General features: G+C 37.8%; 1 protein-coding gene across 1 annotated transcript in view; it reads left to right on the top strand.

The window, feature by feature from the left end:
• Positions 1–15,632: 15,632 nt before the first annotated feature.
• Positions 15,633–25,063, top strand: part of asic1b (acid sensing ion channel subunit 1b) — a 199,569-nt gene continuing 190,138 nt past the window's right edge. The window contains exon 1 of the mRNA XM_087801464.1: positions 15,633–16,330. Within this exon, the coding sequence (XP_087657590.1) occupies positions 15,969–16,330 (362 nt within the window). The 5' untranslated portion in view covers positions 15,633–15,968. The remainder of the gene's footprint in view (positions 16,331–25,063) is intronic.

Genomic DNA, 25,063 nt, shown 5'->3' with positions numbered 1-25,063 from the left:
GCATGTTTCTCCGGACATGATTTCTTTGATGAATGGATGTGAAAGACGTGTTCCGTAGACAGAACGTCTCCTACACAAGTTATTTGAATATCCATTGTGCTTTCTGTGCATCAATTATTTTTATCACTGCTCTACGCCAGAGGAGAGTGAAGGAAAGCAGTCTCAGAGTTCCCCTGGACTATTATAGGCCACAGTAGGAGAATTAAAAATTAATCGGGGGAATGTGATCATAATCAAATATGATGTATTTTTGAATTACTGTTAATGCTCAAACTATTCGTTACAGCGAGATGATGAACCGACGCTCATCACGAGAATGGAACATGATGAAAGGTTCTTCTTTTTCCACCCGGTCTGCATTATTCAATCAAAACTTTTGCCATAGCCGAGAGAGTAGTTTGAAAAGTTGATGCTGGTCTTAATGCAGGAAAGGGGACCATTGCTCTCTGGTGGGCCATCAGCATTCCAACACATTTCCTGATAACTGACCACTATCGACTCATATCTTCCCAGAAGCCTTTGTTGCTGCTAAATGTTCATCTGGGTCTGGAGGCCAGGCTGGAACACCACAGAACCACCCAGATAAACAGATGAATAAAACATGTATAAAAAAATCCATACAAAATAAACCACAAAATGTGGTATTTCCTCAACATCCAAGAAACCATGTGATACACAATCTAAACAATAACAGGAAGAAAAGCCTGAATAGCTTAGCTTTGAGCTGGATTTTAAAACTGTAATAATGGCCAAGTTCTCTGTTACCTCTGGAACTCTTAAAAAAACATTTGAGTAACACAATAATCAACTGTTAGCGACTGAAGCTCCTGAGCAAGTATGTTTATCAAACTTGTCATAAAATTCTCTCAGTGATTGAATTGCAGGTCTCTGACGGAGTAAACGCTACACTGGACCCTGGAGATAATAACTCATTCAAGTTTGGTTGAAATTTTTGGAGTAAGATAATTAACAGCTTGCGAAAATTGAGAAAAATATGTAACAGCAATACAAAAGCTCTGTGCTTCAGAAAGGATTCAGACAGACATGTAAACTCTTCTATTTTCTCCTTGAAAGTTGTTATTTTAAACTTCTTTGTGTTTCAGCTCTAAGTCAGTTTCCTAACCTGGCATGTCTATTAAAAAGGAAATTAAAACTCTCAAATATCTCTATAAAGGTATTCCATGATACTGAGGTTCTCCAGATGTGAACATGAGAAGTTCAACTCAAGGATAAGTGGTGCAGTACAAAAAGAAGAGAGACAGATTTTATCTTAGCAGAGAAAAAAATATTTCTGTGACACTCACCTACATGTTTGGAGCATTCATCCTTCTGTCTCGTAAGATCTCATCAGTTACCGTTGTTAATGAGCAAGGGTGTGTTGTGGATGTGTGCCAGTGTGGGTGTGCTGTGACAGATGGATGGTCTCACCGTGATAAAACGAATGCGGAACGTTTGTGAAGTCAAGGAAACACACGAATGTGGCATTGATGATTGAAAGGTAGGTGAGCAAGCAGGTGACATTCAGCTTGCAGTTTAGCAGCAACGAGTACCAAAGCTGTCTTTCTCTATTACATTTTAAATTGAAGTAGATGCTTGTCTTTTTTTATAGTTGTCAGCTTTGATGATCACAACTACTAAAAATAACTTGATTTTTTTTTTTTGAGGAGATCCTTGAAAACAACTGTGCTCAATGAAATTATAACCCTCTTTATTTCGTTAAAAAATTTAACTTATAAATGGTAATATCTTTTCTGTATTATCTCTATAAGATTTAGTTATGAGTTGATGACGCTTCATGAAGCAGTTTCATCATTTTCCTAGATCAGTAGATGGCGCTCTGGATGTAAAAGGTTTCATTAAAATAGCTTCTTTAACCACAGACAAAATCTCATTTAGAGTGTTCTGAAAATGCTTCATGAAGCTTCACCAACCCATTCCTGATAGAAGAAAACTAACAACAACAAAATAGTAAGAATAATAAAACAAATCAATCAATCAACGATCAAAGAAATCAACAATAATAATAGTATTAGAAAATAGTTGGATGAGAAGTTATGGAAATAATTATATTGTAACTTATTACACAACATTCGCAGTAGCATCAAGTTGAATTTTTCTTCTCTCTTTTTTTGTACAATACCAGTAGTTAACAGTGTACAATTTAACGTGTACGATTTTATGTAAAGGACAGATACATGTAATGTTCACTGTCAACACGATTAAAATAAACAATAAAACAACAGGGTTAGGAACAGGCGAGGTGTGTGTATACTATAGCAATACAAATGTATTTTGAATTACTGCAAATGTCAAACTTAGCAAAAAAAAGTTTTTCCAACGTGTTAATCATTTTTTTAAGTAGGGCCCCAAGGTTATTACTGATTAAAAACTGTCTTCATTGAATTGTACTGTAAAAACACAATCCTGCACATAATCCTGACTTTAAATCCAAGTAGTTGGCAATGAGTGTTATAATAAGTGGAGTGCACCGACTGCAGTAAAAATATAATTGCCAGCAATTTAATTTTCAATTATCTCTTGAATGAAAATTAATTATTGTCATGTCCTATTACAGAGTAGGTGGCTGAACAGCTGAGTCACTATCTGATGCAGACAATACAATTGACTTTCCCTTCTAAATAAAGCAGAGAAGAGAAAGTACGCTCAGCTGTTTCTGCATATTCAACATTTATCCAACTTGATGATGAAACATGATTATTGCAAGAAGTTATCTTTGAGGACGTATTCAAATATTTTTGACAAGGTTAGAACAAAATGTATAAAATGTGAGAGCTTTAAAGAGTTTTCTTGTCACAATAAGTCTCGGGTTTTGATCTTAGTTCAAGGTTTACTCTGTTAAAACATTTGTTTCGGCTGCTTACTTCCAAAGGTACAGACTGAACTGGAAACAAATCATTTCTATGTTTACAGTGTCTTTTAAACATTGCAATTAAAGTAAATAAAAAATACTTTTCTGTCATGAACAATGTTTGTTATGTAAAGGAAGATTAAGGGTGAACTACTAACTCTATATCCATCTGCAGTATCTGTCCATCTCTACTATCTATTTGTCGGCAGTATCTGTCCTTCCACTGATCCTGTCCGTCCCAAGTTGTTGCCTATCTCTGCTACCTATTTGTCTTTGGTATCTCTCCTTAGTATCTGTCTATCATATTTCTATCTACCCAAATATCTGTCTATCTTTTGTATCTGTCTGTCTTCAGCGGCTGTCTATCTCTATTATCTATCTGTCTTTACTATCTATCTCTACTATCTACTGGTCTTCATTATCTGTCTATCTCTACTTTTTACTGGTCTTCAGTATCTGTCTATCTCTACTATCTATCTATCTCTACTATCTACTGGTCTTCAGTATCTGTATATCTCTACTATCTATCTTTCTTTACTATCTATCTATCTCTACTATCTACTGGTCTTCATTATCTGTCTATCTCTACTATCTACTGGTCTTCAGTATCTGTCTATCTCTACTATCTACTGGTCTTCAGTATCTGTCTATCGCTACTATCTACTGGTCTTCATTATCTGTCTATCTCTACTTTTTACTGGTCTTCAGTATCTGTCTATCTCTACTATCTATCTATCTCTACTATCTACTGGTCTTCAGTATCTGTATATCTCTACTATCTATCTTTCTTTACTATCTATCTATCTCTACTATCTACTGGTCTTCATTATCTGTCTATCTCTACTATCTACTGGTCTTCAGTATCTGTCTATCGCTACTATCTACTGGTCTTCATTATCTGTCTATCTCTACTATCTATCTGTCTTTACTATCTTTCTATCTCTACCATCTATCTGTCTTTACTATCTGTCTATCTCTACTATCTATCTGTCTTTACTATCTATCTATCTCTACTATCTACTGGTCTTCATTATCTGTCTATCTCTACTATCTACTTTTCATCAGTATCTATCCATCTCTACTATCTATCTGTCTTTACTATCCGTCTACCTCTACCATCTACTTGTCTTCAGTAACCGATCTAAATTGTCTGCCTATCTATCCACAGTATATGTCTGTCTCTGCATCCATCTGTCCATCCATCTATCTTTAAAGTTCCAATCCTTTTAAAAACACTTTTTGCAATTTGTTTTATTTTCCAGATACCTGTCCAAAGAGCTGCCTCGGCTCCTGCCTCCTGAGTCTGGGATCAGCTCTAGCACCATATAGTTCCGAGGAAGGAAAAAAAAAAGGATTTCGGTAATGATCAATCTAATCCTCCTTCCTCAGATGTTTTTTTAAATCAAAACCAGGATTAGTATAAGCGCAGCAAAACTCAAATGCTGGCACTGGCGACTCCACTTCCATCCTTTTAAAAAATCCTGATTATGCATCAAGTATTTCTCGCACGTATAGTCTCAGAAATGTTGCAACACGACCAGTGCATGTCACTTGGAGGCTGACTAACAATAGGTTCCTCACAGGAGAGCCCACACGTGGAGAGTTACTGATTGTTCCTGAACATAAAACAATAAATATTAAGGCTCAAAGTGAAGTCATTCCACACGGAATAATGATAATAAAAAGCCTTTTTAGGTGGTTGCTTTTAGCAAGCAAAAGAGAGAAAATAAGACAATTTATTTTGTTTATGTTGAGGTTCACTTCATGTACATGGGAAGAATAATGTTTTGAATCTTTTGCCTATTTAAAGATGCATTCAACAGCACCTGACAAACATAAAAACACTTCGTTTGTAGAGAGTGCCAAACCGACAACGCATTTAATTTAAACGGCAATGGAATCAGAAGTAGCGGTGGGTAGACGAGACTCAGGAATAATGCACCATTTCTGCCAGTAACTTTCTGTAGTTGAAAGAAGAAGAGAGAGGGAGGCATGTGGGGTTGGCTGCCCTAATCCTCTCATGGGCCCGACACCTTGCACGAAGGACAATTGAGGTCAGCTTTTGTGTTGATTGGGCGGTTGTAGAAAGTAGGAGGCTTCGGTGGCTCGATTTCTGGGATTTCCAAACTAGCTCCAGGGACACAGAATGTCACGAAAGAGAGACCAGTAACTAACTAAAAGAGGCTTTGATGAAAACATTGTTTAAAGGGATAGTTCCCCCAAACTTCACGGATATTCTACTCACCCTTATGTTGACTAAGGGTTGGGATTATTGTCAGAGAAGTGACCTATGATTTAAAGTGTAGGATAAAGAACAATATCTGTTGTATGAATACATCTTACTCTTTATGTCAAGACTTCCTAGACGTTTTATTTTGGCGAGTGTTGTTATTTGCACTGAACAAATAAAAATGTATGTATTTAATTATAATTTACATAAACTTAATACAACAAAACCATCAATTAAACCCAACTTTTTCCAATTTACCATTTTCTTTTATTGTGTGTAGCATTTCTGTCTTTTTCCCTGTCCTGTGATTACCCTTCATTGTGGACACCTGGAGTGATTACCTTTAGTGACAGCATCTGGTCCTGGTCCCTCATCTGTTTAAGCTCTCCTCTCGCTAAACTGTCAGGGTTTTTGTCAGGCCCATGTCAATCTCTTCCATATGTTTTGTCTGCACCACTTCAGTCTTGGATTTTGAACGTTTTACTTCCCTGGATTATTCCCAGTGCTCTTTGTTCTTGGTAAGTAATTTACGTTTTCTCCCTTTTGTTTTTTTATACAATGTATTGGCAAGAATCCGGTACTATGTATCACGCTACAAAGACGAAGGAACAAGGACATATTAGTAGTATTGTCGAGTACTTGACTCTTGTATTGCAGAATTCACAGACCACATGAATCTTGACGAAGTCGTAACTGCTTTGATTTGTTTCAAACCGAAATATGTCCAAACATCAGCTTTAAAAGATGCTGGAGTCGACTGTATCCTTTGTCCCAGCTGTCATCTAGAGATCTGAAGTTTAATTGCAACACAGAAATGAAGATATTTGCACATTTATAGAAAAAAAAGAACTTATTGAACTGCAAACCATTGAATAACTTTGGTTAAAAAAAAAAAAATTGTTTGAATCCAAGGAAAAAATCCATTGCTGTCAAATATCGATACAGTATTATAAAAATAAACCCAATATTTGGCTTTGAATATTTTTATAGCGCACCACTGTCTAATTTTGTATCATGTATCTGTCCTGTCGTTAAAGAGCCACTAATGTGTTGATGTAAGTGTGTCTTAAATAGATGTAGGACCTCTATTGTATCATCAGTATGTGTCTGTTTGCACAACACTCTTTTCATTGAAATATTTACATTAGAAAATTGAGCCCCGCCCACTGAAAACACTTGTTTTTGCTAAATCTCATTTACCACAACCACACTGATTATGCTGTGATTGTTCAAGCAACAAGGTCTGTCACCACGCCTCATCAATCCCAGATGTGTACACCTCCAAGGTAATATGTGTGTAAACAGAGTGTGGCGTAATTACAGCGGGCTGCAGGAGGAATGAAGACCATTATTATGTCATAATGGACTTCACTCTCGTCATCTCTTGTTCAGCAAGAACTTTATAAAGTAATAAGTTCAAAACATGGTCACGATGAGGGACTTACTGCATCTTGGAGAGAAGACTTTTGAAACAGGCGAGTGAGTCATGAGAGTTTGTAGTTTCAAACTAGTTGACCTTTAAGCGAAGAGCGACTGTGGGAAATGCATCCTTTCTTCACAGACTTCTTTAGAGTGCTCCAAAGAACATCATAGCACTTTAGCTACTTAACCAATCTGAGAAAGCCGGGCCAAGACATTTAAAATGGTGAATTGCTGACAACTAAAACAACTTTTATTAAAAGATTTTTATCATCAACAACTTTCATTTTATTCCCTATGACAGCTGTCGGCAGTGTGGACATATTTTCTACCTAAATCAAACTTCTCTGGCAGAAGCAGCAGGGGGGTAATATTTTGCCTGAGGCAACTCATTACTTACAGGAAATTACTTTACATAACCAATACTTGCGTAACCGGTGGAAATATAGGCTGAGGAAATGTGTTGTCCCATTCATGTTTAAAGAAGAAAAAGCTCTACAAAAATGATGGTAATGTTTTTGGAGGTTTTTTTCAACAGAAAACTAAGCTGTGCAAGACAATTGCATAATTATTTGCATGTTTTAGCTTTTATTTGACATATGGTTACTGGGCTCTTGATTATAAATAATATCAGTAGTTTGCCCCTTCAGGGAAGCCCGCCATTGACCTGTTTTTGCATCTCAATCTTAATGTTTCCACTTCTCAGCTGCATCAAAATCTGACTCGATAATTACAGTGTGTCCTTCATGCAGATGAAACTTTCAGGCTCCCTGCAGCTTCATTGTCGTTATCCTACTTGTGACGCTATTTGAAGACAACCAGAACAAACACTTCCTTCTTAAAAAAAAACCTTTTTTCAGGTAAAGTGTTTAGACGAATATAGCGCAACAAATCCGGCTCATTGGTATGTCAGTGAGTGAACACACGGTTGTATCAGTGCTGTGTCACATTTTCTCCACACCCACTGTGAGAAACACTCTCGTCGACACATAATCCGGCATCTTCTGCTCAACTACATCTACACGTCTCAATCACAGTCGGGGTAACCGTGGTTTCTGTTCCTTATATCGATCCGAGACAAGTGGACCCAAAGTGAAAATCGTAATTTCATTAAAACAGTGGCCGGTGGAGTAGCACGGTGAGGTTAATCCCTCGCTTCCTCGGACGTCTCATCATCATAGAGAGGTCCATATCATCATGTTGGTCTTCCTCGGAAACATTTGAACTTGTCATATAAAAATGGCCGTAATAATATCACCTTCCAAAAGTGCATTTATTTCCCTTGCTGTGCTAATGCATTGTTTTTTTTATTTTCATGTAATTTTAAATAAGCATGTTTTTTACCCAACATATTTTCAACTTCATGTTTGGAAAGACCCATATTTTCATGATATCTATTATTAAATGTGTTGATTGCAATAAGCTCATGGGTTCCGTAGCTTCTTCTGCACCACATGGAGTCACCAATCTTGTTCGTTACAGTTTGGAACACGACCAAAATGCCATCATCTGCTCCATCTCTTTCTACCTCTGCTTCATAAAAAACATCTTTAGCCATGTTTAGTGCCATCTGGTTGGGTGGCTGTGAACACACCAAGTGGTACCTGGGAGCTCATCAGCTCTTCCCTGTGCCAAAAGAAATATTCTGCACGGGATTAGTGGGAACGGTTTGCTGCCCCTCCTGGGACGGATCAAGGGAATACTTCATGCAAAACTCCTTTGATTAGCAACAATAATGTCAGTCATGATTTCTTTTTTTTTTCTCTAGTCTGTCAGAATAGATCTGATTTATACCTTAATCTTCGGCAACTAACCGAAACATTTCAAGTAGATTTAAGTTAAATTAATCTGTGAAAGGATTTAAATCAGGATATGAGCTTCAATTTTTGGAAAAAACGATGATAATAAGATCAGTGAAGTGGTTGGTTTTGACTTCAATTACAGTGGATTTAAAAAAAAAAAATCAGCCGAATGACTCCCCCGTTGTGAATAAAATACGTCCTTGACTGATCATTCCCCATCATGGTGGTACGGGTTCTACTGGGCTGGAACCTTCAGATGATCATGAGTAGATCTAATGGCCATCTGTCTGTCGAGGCCTTGTCTTTTGCCCAACAGCGTCTAGCGATGTCACGCTGTGGACTGGCGTCGAGGCGACGGTAGCTCCGGCGCCCGATGTGGGCTGGAATCGGGTCTCAGATCGGAGTCGACATTCTCTTCGCTTTCCTCTGTGAGTTCCTCTGATAGTGACGGCTAAAAATGTTGTCAAATGTACCCCAGAGTGTCTTTGCGCTTTCTGCCAGCTCCCTCCGAGTCATCTGGCAAGACCGTCCCTGTCAGTTCACAGATGAAGGAGTAAATGGAATAATGGCATGTGTGTAACACTTCCTACGCTCCCTCGTTATCCTAATGAAATATTAATAAAGGCATGAAGAAAAGTGTTGTGCAGACAGATTGTGTTTCCTGTGTTTATAGAACGCACATGAGCTGATTTCATCTACACTTTAGAGTCTGATTTTCTTTTCTTTTTTAAACGTACAACCTAAAGAAATGTTACATTTTCTGTATCTGCTGTCAAACATTGTTTTACTACTAACAGTTACTCATTTGTAAGTCAGATTTATTTTTTATTGTCTGCCAGCAAATTTGGCTGGAGGCCATTGCAACATAAACGTTAGTGGGAGAAATGTATAATGATTGAAAGCACAACAACGCACAATGTTATTTTCAAAGAGGAATTATTGAAAAATATATATCATTTTTAGGAATGAAGAAACAAAACATCCACCAGCTAATTTCCACCCATGTCATGATTGACCTCAAGGTTATAGGTTTTTTTGTTTTTTTTCAAGGAGAAGCATCTGCAAATAACAGAAAAAAGATTTTAAAAAATTGTTAAAATGCAGCACATTTAAAACCCTCAATATGTGAGATTAAAAATATTGTTTTTGGCTCCCTCTACTGTCACTGTAACTGCAATGTCAACCAAATCTCTGTTTGCCAGTTTCACTGAATTTACATTTATTTACTAAACAAGATAAAGGCTTTTATATTCCTTTTAAGTCTCTCAGTTCTCTAAATGTAAGCAGAACTATGAAGCAATTTGATGGCCACGTGACACTTGGACTCACAAGGTAGTCCAGAAAAAGTACATAATTCATGACTGTTCAAATATCATAACAGAAAATGCTAAGAAAAAAGTTAAAATTTGATGTTTTGTTGCTTCAGAGTGTTCAGACAATAATAAAAGAATAATCGATTGATGATTTTAAAAAGGCAGACCCAGGTGCAGTAATTAAAAATTTTTAAAAGAAGAAAAAAGGATTTAAAAAATGAAATGGATTAATAGAAAAAGTCCAATATCTCACTCTTTACTGTAAAAAACAAATGAGACGCAGCAGAAACAAACCGACTAGAAGTAGGGAGGGGAAGAAAATTGAAAGAAAGGGACATGTGGTGGTGAAAAAAGGGAAAACAGAAACACACAAAAAAAGGAAAATATACTCCAGCTTTACCGCTGTGAAGAACTAATGATGTTGCTGAAAGTTTAAAAGGTGTTTCCTCCAGCAATGTGCTGCTGGTCACAAAATGAGGAACAAAACAGATGGTAGGAAGAGGAAATTCGGGTAGAAACCACAATCTAAAAATCTTTCTTAAAAAAACAAACAATAAAAAGATGCTGAATAAAATGTGGCCAAGGAGTTTTCAACTCAATACTGTCTGATGCTGACCTCTGTATTGCCAACATGACCAAGACTTGGACAACAAGGGTCGGTTTGGGGGGGGTCTTGCTTCCATCAGCACCACAGATGGGAATGGATCTGAAATTGGAGAGCTTTGCCCTTCTGGAACAATCCCTTTCATAGGTTATTTATCACTGATCCGATTCTCGCAACATCTGAACCTCTACTCACAAGACCCTCACAAATAAAATCTACTTTCTAAAAGACCAATTACTTACTGGAGTCCCACAGAAACTTCTGAGAACCACAATCATGGATAATCTGCTGGACAGAGGCTGTATTACAAGCTCAGCTTCCTGTTCTTGGTTTCTGGAACTGAAGCCATGAGTAGATGTTGTGAGGCTGTTACGTAAATACACTGAGCCTTGATGGAGCATCTTTGTGACCCCCTAAAGCCCTGAGCTGGGACTCACTGCCCACCACTGACATTTCTGATTTGATGCATTGCAGAAACCACACACTCTGATAGGGGAGGTTTGTGACGCATCTGGTTCAACAACGGCTTGAAAACATGAATGTTTCCGAACCAAACATTGTTTATTCGACACTTCTTGCGCTTGTTTGTAAAGCGATGATTGCCTGCTAAGCATCCTTTACTTTTCCTCTTCGGTGTTCAGACTCGGAAAATGATGTGTCTCTCACACTGTGACAGTAAATGCAAGCTTTTATTTTTCACAAACACCTCTGACTTTGATTCATTCAGCAGGAACATTCTATTACTCGTCCTCAATTCCAAATGAAAATTGAAAAGGAACCAAAGAAAAGCCAAAAGGATGTCAGTATAAATAATCGTGTTTTTGTGATGTATGTCCTATAGAACGAAAAATGTTTTTATATGTATTGATCTACAGCGACTAAACTGTTCAAGTGGATAACAATATGTACACACTCCTTTGTTCTATGTATTTTATTCAATTAATATTTCACATTTTAATAAAGATATTGGCCACCCTTTTTAATAAACCCATCAATAAGGAATAAATAAATAAAACAGAAACAATAATATTAGTGGCTGGACTGAATCATAACACATTTACAAATAATGAAACAAAATGACAAATTCTTGAAACAAATGTATATACTTTATTTTGCTGAATAGTGTAAGGAGTGTATGTAATTTATATAAAACACAATGAGTCAAACTTATCATAATGACTGAATGGCTAATTCATATCTATATATGTATCATTAATAAGTATATTCAGTATAAGTAGGCTATATGCATCACTGTACATGAAGTAATAACGTATGAAAATACTAATAATAAATTTTCCTTTGTAATATTAATCTTAGTTTTGGCTATTTAAGCACAAATGAGTTTTTAAACTAAATATTTATTTTGGATGAAAAATGAGAAACATGTCAGAAGGTGAATTGATTATGTTTGTATAAATAAGGGTTTTGTTGTGACTATTATGCTACGCTACACAGCAGGATTATAAAGCGATTTTTCTGTATATAAATGAGTCAACTTTGATATTTTCATCCGGGAGGTGATTAAAGTGTGCAGAGATGCTGTAGCTCCTCAGAAAGCCGTCGAATGATTGGCCTATTAGGGAGGATGATGCTCAGATTAATGTAAACGCCAAAACGTGTTTTTTTTTTGTTTTTTTAATCCAAACAACATTAAAGAGCCACATGTGTAGCCATGGAGCATCAATCCAAGCACCTGCTATGGTTAGATAACTAGTTTGTGCGTCAGAGCGGCAGCATGTGAGTCCAGAACCGTCATCAGGACAAGTGCCGATCATTGATCATCCTCACGATCAATAGGAGATACCGACGACGGCCACGATGTCACAGTCAATTCTATGGCAAAAGGCAATTATGGATGCATTATGAACAATTTCATGGGTGAACTCCCATCGCCTCTTGGCAATCGTGTTCCTATGACAGATTTGTTTCTGGCGTTGTTGCGACACATCTGCCTTCATGCTATGAGCTCGACTCACTCTCTCACCCTGACATATTTGCTTGTTCCTTTCAGTCAACGACAGAGACTTTGCTGTGGAAGAAAACTGATTTGTTGGGGGATTTACGTGGCCCTGGATATGCAGTTATTACTGTGTATCTCATTTCTGTATCTACATGTGGGCAGGCGAGTCATGCACGAGGAGATTCCGCGAAGGAAAAACTTGACTCATTGTCATGACAATGTCGCACTGCAACACAACAAATACAGCTACAGACTACTACACAACATTTTCTTGGCTATAAAAAACACAGTTTCCACCACAAACCTCTTTTCTAACAACCAGGGTCACAACAGTTACCCCTTAACTTTAGCACCACTTATTATGTAGTAATAAAGTATATCTATCTAGTTTTAATAAACTAATTCATACTTCCACGAATTATTAATTACAAACACGTTTTCTTCCTGAAGGATAAGCATCCCTTTTGTTTTTAAGAATGAATCCTGGTGTCTTGAAATCACTTTTTGGTTTGGTTTAGGTTTTATCTGATGTCAGTGCCAAAGCATTTTGAAATGGTCCTGGTGTTTAAAAGGTGATTAAAGAACGATCGCAAACTTTGTACAAAAAAAGTAATTCAAGTGATACTTCAGAAAATGTTTCATAATAAATTAAATAAATACATATTGTCTAAGTTATACATGTCTTATTTAGGGACTAGATTTTGTCAAAAATACCACTGCTTCATGTTCTGCTTCAACAATAGAGGTCATTTAGGGCCTTCATTTTTTTTTAATATGTGACATGCATGACTGACCGATGTCTTTAATTGAAAATTTAATGTCTTATAGTAGTGATAAACAGTAATTATTTTCTATTTTATATAGAATATTTTTTACCCTATGTAGGTAAGTAAGTAATTCTCATTTGTACCGCGCCGTTTACAAACCATGTGTTTTCTGCACATAAATATGATTTCTTATTGCATTACCTAACATCTGTATTCATGTAAGTAATAGTTATTTGTAAAGGGCTTTTCTAAACCAAGGTCACAAAGCGCTTATGTAAAAGCTTTAAAAAAAGTAAATAATATTTGAATAATGAATAAAAAAACGTTATTCAAGGCGTTTTATAATTTCCTCGTGAGCCATCATATTTATTATTTAACTTCCATATTTCCTTACTAACTTTCGTATTTTTAATATCTAGACCCACGTAACAATTTTCAGATTGGGGGTGTTATTCCAAATAAGGAGGAACACAGCGCCCAAGTATATATTTTCCCATTCTGCAAATGTAAAGGCGAAAGTATAAAAGACAACCATATACAGGGACATACAGCAGTGAGGCACAAAGGTACAATATGTCTTTGTTTGATTTGACATTTTCTTAATAGTATAATGTGTAACACAACACATAACATGGCTATCTCACTGTCCTCTGTCTTCCCGAAAGAATAGATACTTGTCACGTATACAGTACGTGTTGATCGAAGAATTTTTTTTTTTCTGGTCCTGCAACACACATACAGTACATGTGGGATGTTGACTTATGAATGCCAACATAGTAAGTCATTGGCATACTGTCCACGTCCAGAACCTTCCCCTGTGGTGTTGTCAGAGGAGGCCCTGGAAACAATGGTGCAGAACAAATGGTTTGGTGAGGAGCACAAGAAGAATCTTGTTCAGAGACACGATCAGGCACATTTCTTTCTAAAAGTGTTCTTCTGAGGGCTTTGGAGGAGGCTGTCACCTGGTGTAAAACCCAAACTTTTATCAACAAAATTGACCTCCCCAGTGTGTTTGGGATGTACGCGGATGACGGCCAAAATACCTTGGACACCCTCAAGTCTGATGCTTGTTATGATGAGGACGAAACGCATCAACTACATGAACCATTCATGTTCTCATTTGAATCCAAGAGGATTATAACATCTACTGGGTAGAGATCATTGAAAAAAGAAATATTTGCTTCCTTTAAGCAAATCTAAAAATAGACTGTAATTGTTCTGCATTTTACCTCTCATTTTGTTGCTGTTTAGTATTATATTTTGTCTGTTTTTATTTATTTATGTCGCTTGAAGTGTATTTCATTATATTCTTTCTGTTGTGTTGAAAACACCAAATGCATTACACGACTATCTTTTGTTTGTCTATTTTAACTGCAATAAGGCGGGCTTGTTATGTGACAACCGCAAATGTTTAGTTTAAAACGAACAAGTAAATTAAGTACTTTCATAAATTTACCACAAGATGGGGTCGATAACAACTTGGTTTAATCCAATTTATTCTGTTAAAATAATGTAAAAATCTGTCTGTTTCCGACTGATTGTTGACAAACTAATGAAAGTTTGTATTAATATACCTTTTAAAAAAAAGGGTTTTCTCTACCTTAATCTATTAAGTGCAGTGTTGTGGTCACGTGGTCAGAGCGTTTTAATATCTCTAGTACAACGAAGGATAGTAGGCGTAGCTCGGGGGGTAGTAATGTTTAGGACAGTCCATGCTTTATACCTTTAACTGCAGACTTGCTTCATGAAACGGCAGATGAGGTATCACGATACAGTGTCTTATTTTGAAAGGCCACTAGATGTCCCTCTCTGCTTTATAATCTTTGTCTCTGAGCTACAAATTCAGAGTAATTGTAACTGAGAGTGCCATCTATTGGTCTTTCAAACTGTATCATGATGCATCACCAGCTGATTCATGAAGCCTCATAAACTGATCACTACTACTAAAATGTTTTTTTTTAGTTTAAAAACAATATATACGTTTTACCATTGTTATATTAGAGCCCTGCGACAGACTGGCATCCTGTCCAGGGTGTCCCCAGCCTCTCGCCCTATGACCCTGGGATAGGCTCCAGTCTCCGGGGATAAAGCGGTTGTCAATGAATGAATTGTTATATGAGCTGTCAACCAATGACGGCCCCCTTTTGTACTGACCTCTGCCAACTGTTTAACCTGCACAGTCTTGTTAAAAAAAATGTTGTTTCAGAAGTTGGCTCCTGGCTAGTTCCTGCAATAATAAGAGCCCCAGTGAGAGTGAGTCACGGTTTAACAACATGGCTTTTAAACGCCCATCGGGGAGTTAATGTTATGAATTTGGCGACATCTCAGTAGGGGGGTTGGTGAGTGGGTGTGTGTTGGGTGGGTGGGGGGGTGGTCCTGGTCCTGGTTGTTGAACACGCCGTCCTGTCATCTCCTCCTGTAGCTCCAGGCAAGAGGGATTGATCCAGCAGAGTCACAAGCGCGCCCGCCTCCGAGCTGACCGGATCCATCGAGCTCCCGGGGTATCGCTTTTCACTCGCGTGCCACCCCACTCTCCCACCACCCCCCCCCCCCACACCACTGACGCCTCCACCCGTGGGATCCAAGCGGGAGTGTTTAGCTGCATTGTTGAGGACGGACGGACGGATGGATGGATGGATGGAGGGATGCGAGCGGAGGCTGCGATCTGAGCGAGTGATGCAGCTGTTCTCTCCGGTGTGAGGAGGGAAAGAAAAAAGAAAACCTCTCGCTTCTTCTTCTCCTCCGTCAGCGCGCGATCCACTTGGATCTTCCGGATCTCTTTAGACGAGTCCATCCAGGGGATCCTTAAGAGAAGTGGACCGGCAGCGAAAGGAATCCCAGTCCATGTGCGCCGGTCTTGACTTTAACGTCTTGAGTTTTTGATCCCGGATCCCGGACCGTCTTCTGACGCATGAGCCACTAAGCAGGGCGTGAACTTCGCAGACCCCCATAAAAAAGCGATCCATCTGTGGGGGAAAACAAGACTCCAAACTAGGGGGAAATAATGGATCTGAAAGCGGACTCCGAGGACATGGACTACAAGCGACCCGCGCCCATCGAAGTTTTCGCCAGCAGGTCCACCCTGCACGGCATCTCGCACATGTTCACCTACGAGCGGATGTGCGTCAAGAGGAGCCTGTGGATCCTGTTCTTCCTGGGCTCCCTGGGCGTGCTGGTGCTGGTGTGCGTGGACCGGGTCCAGTTCTACTTCCAGTACCCGCACGTCACCAAGCTGGACGAGGTGGCGGCCACGCTGATGAACTTCCCCGCGGTGACCTTCTGCAACCTCAACTCCTTCCGCTTCAGCAGGGTCACGCGCAACGACCTGTACCATGCCGGGGAGCTGCTGGCCTTGCTCAACGGCAGGTGGGTCCGCGGTACTCGGATTTATGGTTTTGTTTACTCCGAAATCTTCCGGTTCAACAGAGGGTTTCTGGGAATAAAAGCTGCTTCTGTTTCTGTTTAAAAAAAAAAAGAAAGAAACCAAAACAAATCTTAAGATGAGAGCAAGTCACATTTTATTCTTACTAACCCTAACCCTTGTGTTGAAGTCCAAACTTTAGTCAAACATATATTATTTACATGTGAAGTTTACCACAATATTCCATGAAATTGGAACATTTTGTATCAGTCTGGTTCATTTGCTCTCAAGATTAAAAAAAAAGAAAATGTCTCAAAGTGTATTAAAACTGAAATTGGAACTATAAGTGTTACATTTTTTTAACCAAGGAACAATTTCCCTATGTTGAAAAGTCCCACATAAAATTGGCACCTAATATTTAAAATATTTAATTTTATTAAACAAAAATAAATCATGCATTCATTATTTAAATTAAGAATTTGATTTGTTCAAAAAGAAAAAAATCTGCCTGTAAGTCATTTTTTATTATTATTTATTTTATTATTATTTATTTGTATAGTGCGTGCCTGTCCCCTCAGTTTACCATAGCAACCTAAGTACACATCATGTTATGACTAAAACACTGTTTCTACAAGTGGCAGTAAAGACAGCTATACGTCACTACAACCCCCTGCAGGAGCCAAGGTCTCATGCAAAATGTTTGAAAAAACTTTGAAATAACAAACCAAAATGGAACAATGATTAAATAAAATAAATTGTATGATAGGAAAACATTGATTAGAAAATAAATACAGTTTTCCAGTTTTTGTTTTCTTACCTGGCCACATTATTAGCAGCCCATAGAAGGCATAAAAGTAAAAGTTTAAATAAACAATGCCCAATTGTTTTAGTCTGGATACAAAGAGCCAAACAACCAACAGGCTGATTTCATCACCTGAATTCAACCCTGACTTTGTAAGTTTCAGTTTTCGCCCCAAACTCTCTGTGCATGCTGGACTACAGGCAAACTTTTTGGTTTTTACGCAGGAACATGTTTTTGGAAAAGTTTCACATAGCTCTAAAGATGTTTCTGTTGGACATGAAATCAGAGATTGAAGGACAAATAGTGTGTTGTTTTAATTGTGTCTTAAATAGATGTTGGACCTCTATTGAACTCATCAGTATGTGTCTTTTATTGAAATATTTACATTTTACATCTCGTTTACCATAACCACGCCCACCTTGCTGTGATTGGTCAAGCATCAAGGTTTGTCATTGTGGGTTATAAAGTTATAACTTCAAAACATGGTCATGATGAGGGAATAACTGCCTGTTTTAGAGGAAGAGAATTGGGTTTTCACATTACTATACTTGCCCTTTAATCTCAAACGGAATGATTTGACTGTTCAAAAAAGGAAGGGCTTTAAATCAGAAAAGGTGTCCTTAATATTGACCTTAAAGGATGAGTTAAGTCCTATATATGCAGGGATTTTGCTGCGGGTTTCCTCTAACAACCAAAAATGAATTAAAATACATTTTGTGGGGACTTCCTTGCTTGAGACATTGGTCAGAACATGCAAGCATTACAGGGTTGGGTGCATACTGGTGGGATTAGCATGAATCATGATTTAAAATACCCATCCATACATCATCATCTATCATCTCACACATCCATTCATCTTTTACTGGAGCGAAGAGGCCCAGACTTTCCATTCCCCAGAAACCTCATCCAGTTAATCTTGATCTAGTTGGATTATTATTGCGGCGGCACATCATCTAAAGTGTAAAACTAACTGATAAAAGGCATCAAAGAGCCACCCTCAAAAAAGTGCCCAAGTCATGCTTACTTAAGCAACTCTACATCACTAAGGCAGAGTCCAAACCTGTGGAGAAACTACCCAATAATGTTTGGATAAACCATGGATAAATGAAACGGTAAATTAACTTTTGTCTCAGCTTTTTCTTTACCACAACATATGATAAAGACCCAAAGATACTTGATCTCGACCTCCAACCAGGACAGGAAGTTCCACTCTTTTTCGACCATGAGGGCCATGATCTCAGACCAATCCCTCCAGATGTGTTTGTCTTGGCATGAGAAAGGGAATGTCAACAAATCATCAGCACAAAGGAGAGGACCAAACTGTAGCAGACCCTCACTTTGGCTGTGCCTAGAAATTCAGTTCATACAAAACTCCAACAGAACCAGCGATAAGGGGAAGTCCTGGCGGAGTTCCTCAAAGGAAAAACAATGAGAATCATGTCTGGAAAAGTGAACTGGACCTTGACACTGGTCATACAGGGAATAAAAAGTGTTATCAAGTTTGGTGCAAAATTTTACCTTTGTTGAAATAGTTGAGTTAAAGTGAAGGAGCGGCAAGAAAAAGACACTATCATCAAAACACGAAGCATCATTCAAACCATTTTTTTTTAGATAAATGGTTCTGATGGTACTTGGTTTGTCGTCAGTAAGATAAAACGCAACAGAGTATCCATTTACGCCACATTAATTCTGGAGACGTCTATACTTTACGTCAAGTTTGTGGTTAATTTATGGCTTGAATCTACAGCACTTGTCGTTCAGTGTTCGGCTGGACTCCACTGTGAGGAATCGCGTCCTCCTCTTCTCTAATGACTGTAATATTGTATGCGTCCATGTGGCACCCTTTAGAAGAAGCAATATATTAAAACAAACCAGCACACGCTCGCTGTTTACGCCTCGGGGAATTCCATCTGTGGGGTTTTAGCTGTTGATACAGAATTTTATTATGTCCACTGTGTGATGCAAGACAACAGAAATTGAATCCTGCTGCTTTTCACGGAGCACATTTTATTCAGCTTCATCTCAATCATTTCCCTTTATTTTATTTTTTTTAGGCTAGTGTTTATTTCTTTTGATGTTGTACAGACCGCCACAGTGTTTCAGTCAGTCAATTGTCCTGGACTTAAAGTGGAAGTCGAGGTTCTAACACCTGTCTCGCCGCTGTTTGCCACAGGGACCGGCGTACAACATAGGCAAAGCTTTCAAAGGCCGCAAGTGAAATTGAACTTGGACTGACCTTTTGCTTGGGGTAATTTAAAAGGGGGGAAAGCAGCGAAAAGGTCTCTGTATTAAATTGAAGTCAGCACAGCTATTTAATAATGTAGTGACATTACTGATCCTGTCAGCACGGGTCCACGCCGCTACTTGTGAAGTGGTAACCCAACATTCATTAGAAACCACCAGCAGCATTCTTGCATCCATCACGGTTATCACGGTTGAAATGTATCAAGGATGAGGCTTTAAATTCGAAATGAATGTCCCAAATGAAGGGGCTGCAGGTGAAACGATCTCACCTCCTTTTGCTGGTTCATTTATCTTCTTTCACTTGACTGACTCTACTCGAGACCTCGATGTTCTTATCTCTATAGAGGATAGAAAAAAACCTTCACTTTTCATTTATTTATGCATGATGAGTATAGTTTGTTTCCTGGGTGGACAATTTCATTTCAATTTTTTCAAGAAAACATTGTTCCTATCATACTTGCTATACTCAGCATACTTTTCCAAACAAGAAACTTTATGTAATTTAGGACCTGAACATTCCTTCACATGAGCTTTATAACCTTCTTTGACACAGAACAAAAATATGATTGATTCCATCTTCTCCCTTATTATTGGCCAATTCTTTTCAATTCAAAAACCAAAGAAATATTAAGACATTAAGACATCACACGGAAAATAGTTGACAAGACTCTGGCACATCAAGCTGAGCTCAATAATGTGCTACCATTATGGATGAAGTATTCCCGAAGTGAACACATTCAAAATCATATTTTCTAACAGCCCTGTAACAGTGAGCCAGGGAAATTAAGAAGAACTATTATCTGTCAAAAGTCAGTTTTATTTCTTCAGCTTTCTCTGCTTCTTTAGTTGTTCATGTGTGACCTACGGTCAGCACATGATGTAAAGGTCAAAATCATGCTCATTCCTGGACATTAGAAAGTAAATGGGAAGATATAAATTGGTGTTCAGAAATGCTAAACAACATGCTATTATTAAAGGCTTGTCGCGGGAAGAGGCGGGGGACACCCTGGACAGGACGCCAGTCCGTCACAGGGCACATAAAGACACACAGCCATTCACACACTGACATTCCTATGGATAGTTTACAAAAGTTTCCAATCAACCTCTTTATGTTGTTGGACTGTGGGAGGAAACCCACGCAACAGAGAGAAGATACAAACTTGACCTGAAAGTCAACCTTCTTGCTGTGAAGTGATCGTGTTAACAACCGCGCCACCATGTGTCTTTGTTCCTCACTTGTAACTAAAATAGAAGCAGTCGCTGTCCACTTGTAAGAGACATGGATTGCCCATCCTGCAAATATGTTAGTGGAGGAGGCCACTGGGCAGACCCAGGGCCCACAAGAGATATTTAATCTCGTAGTTCTACATCTTCATTAAAAGCTTGAGTTGTCTGACATGAGAGAATACTTTGGTTTCTTTCCTTGGGTTGTTGCCCCTGTGACCTGAGATTCAAGTTTTATTTATCTTTTTTATTGCAGCCACATGACTACGAATTTCAAAAAAGTGTATTAAATATTTTAACCTAAAATCTTAAGTTACTGGAGCTTCTTCTGCTTCTTTATTCAGGTCAGCGCCCAGATGATGTTTGGATAGATGCTCAAATATCCATATTTCTTTGATCAAAAGGGACTTTTTCGCCCACCAAAAAATTGTCAAAAACTGTCGGAAGTCTTTTGAAATCTTCTTCGCCTCCATGTTTCACGGACAGATCCTGAATGAAAAACGTCTTTAAAAATAAGTGAGACAAAGAGACTTTGACATGCAGGAACGTAATTATATTTGCTGTGAAAAGATACTTTGTACTAATGAGAGTACTTCAAAAGAAAAAGCTTGGATGTGGGTGCATATGGAGTCATAATAGGCAATATTTTATGATTATTTATTAATATATAGAAAAAAAATCAAGTGGATTTCTCTTATTTAACTGATGACAGAGGTTCTATGTCCGGGATAGTAAAATACAATGGAAGAGTAATTCTCTATACACTTTATCCAGAAAAAAAAAAACGTTTTGGAATCTATGACTGGATCGACTATAAAACACATGGTGCTGGTAATGATGGAAGCAAAGACCAGCTGCGAGCGTGCCAGACATATTTGAGATAACATGGAAAGCATGGAAGCAGCAGCAAAAAATGAGCCAACAGGATATAGAACTTATTGTTACAGACCCGATAAGATGTACCTTTGCCAAGCTATGCTAAATATTGCTTTTATTTTTTAACCCATGATATTGGCCTGGATTAAAAACATTCATTTTGTACATTTCAGTAAATCTATGAATCTTATATATTTTCTTAGCATTCATAATAATAGATATATAGACGTATATCTAAATATCTAGGGTCCTACAGCACTCAAAATGGCTGTCATGAACTGCTGTGTCTGGACTACGAGTCTTTGTTTTCTTTGGCCTTATTCATAAAAAAAAAAATGCCGAAAAAACGCTGTACATTGTACACAACTTCTCTTTATATATTAGTACAATAGCAGGAATTTTCTTCATCTCATTCTGAATTTTTCTTCTAAATTAACAGAGCTCTCTTATAATAAATATGAAATATTAAGCAAGTTAGTCTTTTCAAAGTCTCACGTCATCCAACGTTTTTGTCCTTAACAGCTTCGTCATTTTTGGGAATTTGTCGCTATCAGCCGAAAAATTACGCTAGCATCCCATTTAAGTCCAAGCATGTTAAAGCGAAAATAAAATATATTTAAAGCTAAATGACATGTCCTTTATCTTTATTTATCTTTTGCCTTGTTTTTCTGGTTTTGTATCCAAAAAAAACCCCAGGGCAATGCTGGGTACTTCAGCCAGTATACAGTATATACTGTACATAGAGCTCTACAAATATAAAGGCATGACCTAATCTAATCTGACAAGGGATTTAAGTAGTATAACAATATAAGTATTGTAACTAACAAAGTTTTATATCTTGCCTTACAGTAAAAAAAACAAGTGGAAGTTGCAATGTTGGAATATCTCATTAGCTGCGCCTTCACAACTGTTTATTTCCACTGAAAAGTTACATGTTGAAAACATTATTTAGTGTATTTTTGGTTATTGACTGACACAGCTATTCAGTCTGACGCTTCGGGGGGTGGGGTGGGGGTTTTAGTACACGGCACGTTGATATAAATCCAATTTTCTGTTTCCCCTGCAGAGTATCTTTGTGTCTGTGACCTTTTGAATATTACAGGTGAAATAGATTCCACCACTTCGGGCTGCAGTTGTACAATCCCAGTCTGTATTTTTGTTCGCTCGCCTTTCGCCTGAAGTACAAATACTTCATATACATCGAAACAAAATTCGGCACGAGCAGACATGGGCTCACCTGATGTAATCTGGACCGCTTCGTCTCGTAAGCTGTCTGAAGAACAAGACTTTAATTAGAAGAGTTTGTTAAGCTCTGGGCTGGTTGATTAATGCTCACATTCTTCTGGCTGTTTTCTTGCCCTCTTAGTTACATGTGGCCTTGAGGGAGGAGTTATTTTCACAGCCTACAGGCTACAATATGCAACATCCGTTCAAGAGCTGGCTGTGCATTAGACTTCAAATGTGTTATTCATGCTTCTCTTAGGAGAGGACACGGATACATATGAGCTGGCAGTGACGCATTTATTGACTGATGCAGTGGTATATTTAAAACTGAATTTTTTATAGGGACCAACACATGGTACTAATGGCCTCGTCTCATCATATCTTATATAAAATGAATGTTTTAAATTTGTAGTCATGACAGTCATTTACAGTACTCTGAAGAGGTTACAAGAGCAAAGTCCATAATGACAGCTGCCCTGCTTTGTTTATACAATGAGTCCCTTGGAGGGGGAGTATTCTGGGATTGATGACTGATGGAAAAAAATGGAAAAAAATGGAAAAATGGAAAAAAATTAACTATTAAACTTCTCATAATGTACCATGAATTGTAAATAAAGAATTAAAAAGGATTCAAGGGACAAGCTAATGTCAGGAGGATAATAATATGTCTTCTAAATCACAAGGTAAAGTGATGATTCAAACAAAGGTGTTACATGGAATGCTAACAAGCTGTTTAGGGAGTAAGGCTTTACAGACACTGAGGATACAATAAGGTTCTTCTTGGCGAAGAACAATAGAAAGTGTGTTTAAATTACTTGCTTCCTTAAATACTCAAGAGTGAGTTAAGGAAGCAGTGAGACATACAGTAGCTGGACAAGAACAAGATGGATGATCGTTGGTGAATAAAACTCTGCCGACACATAAAATCCAAACCGTTGGCCCAAATTATAATAATTTCAAAGGTTCTGGAAATAATTGTGGATCCCAGTGGAGAACCTTAGTAGGTTAATTTTTATAAAATATTTCATGTTTCCAAGTTATTGTTCAGTAGAAAGTATTTTCTTTTTCCACAATTCATCGTCTTCATTGATTGGCCAGAGGTTTCTTTATTTTGAGCAATACATTAAGTATCTTATGATCGCAGGTACATTATTCACATTAATCTGATTCCACAAGTTGGTCTTTTGTCTGCGGATCAACAATCTGTGCATGTAGACATCGACACATTCATTGTAGAAGAGTGTCAAAGATAAAGTGAAGAAACGGATCAACTATAGTGAGCTATTTAAAACCACATTAAATACAATTATTAACTCAGAAGAACTGTGTTATTGAATCAGAAGCGACGCTTAAGTATACTCACTCAAGTTGTCCTTGAGTAGTATATGATTCCCATTGATTACTCAGCATTTACATTTATTGACAAATGAATAAAAAATATAGTAAAGGCTTCTTGAATTATATAAAACCAGCAAACAAGGCTTTACTCTACTGTTCCCGGGGGAGGGACTGAAGCAGCAGAGCTACTAAAGCCCAGGAGTCATTATAAAATTAGAGTCTGGCTCAATAAAAAGCAGTCGTTATGTTTTAACTTGTAGAAAATGACTAGGGGAGAGATTATTCCTTGAGATTACAGACATAAGAAGAGAATTACATATAATAACTGGTGGCCAAGTTAACATATGCAACCTAAGTTGTCGTTCATGTTTGTAAAGTGTAAGTGTCTCTCAGGGCGATTAATCTAGGGTTTATTTCTGCATGAATGTCAGGCTGTGAATACCCCCGGAGCAGTTTTTTTTTTAACACTGCTGCAGTTTTAATGACATTTATAGAAGGTAAGCTTATTTTTCTAAAAGGTATGAAGCTTGCAGCCTAAATATGTCGGATCAGCTCATGAAAATCAGAGAAGCGAGTCATCTGCTTACAGTTTTGCAGCTTTTACGTGTCTCTGCTCAGAGTCAAACTCGCGTTAGCAGTCTGTCCCCTCCAAATGTAACGCTCCGTAACTTTAATAGGGTCTGTCATGTCAGCAGGATTTTAGATCTTTCTCATGATTTTAGGGGTGTATAGTGTCACTGCAAAGTCCTCATGTAAGGCAATTTTATTATTATAAACGTAAATGAATATGTAGGAAGAAACTGAGCGATACTCTGTTTTTCTGGATGTGATTTAATAAATACTTCATAAGTCTTTGGATCAAATTAAATGTGTTTTAAAAATGTGTTTTTGTTTATATAAGTGGTTATCGCTGGCACCAAAACAAACAAAGCACTTATATCAATCAACATTTGATGATAATAGCCTGAGTGACCCTTTTGAATCATTTTTTTAGATATTTAATTCAAATGCTCTTAACTCACTCGCAAAA

This window comes from Callionymus lyra, chromosome 10, assembly GCF_982586985.1.
Source record: "Callionymus lyra chromosome 10, fCalLyr1.hap1.1, whole genome shotgun sequence".
NCBI classification, from domain to species: domain Eukaryota; kingdom Metazoa; phylum Chordata; class Actinopteri; order Syngnathiformes; family Callionymidae; genus Callionymus; species Callionymus lyra.
This window is presented reverse-complemented; position numbering and strand designations above follow the sequence as displayed.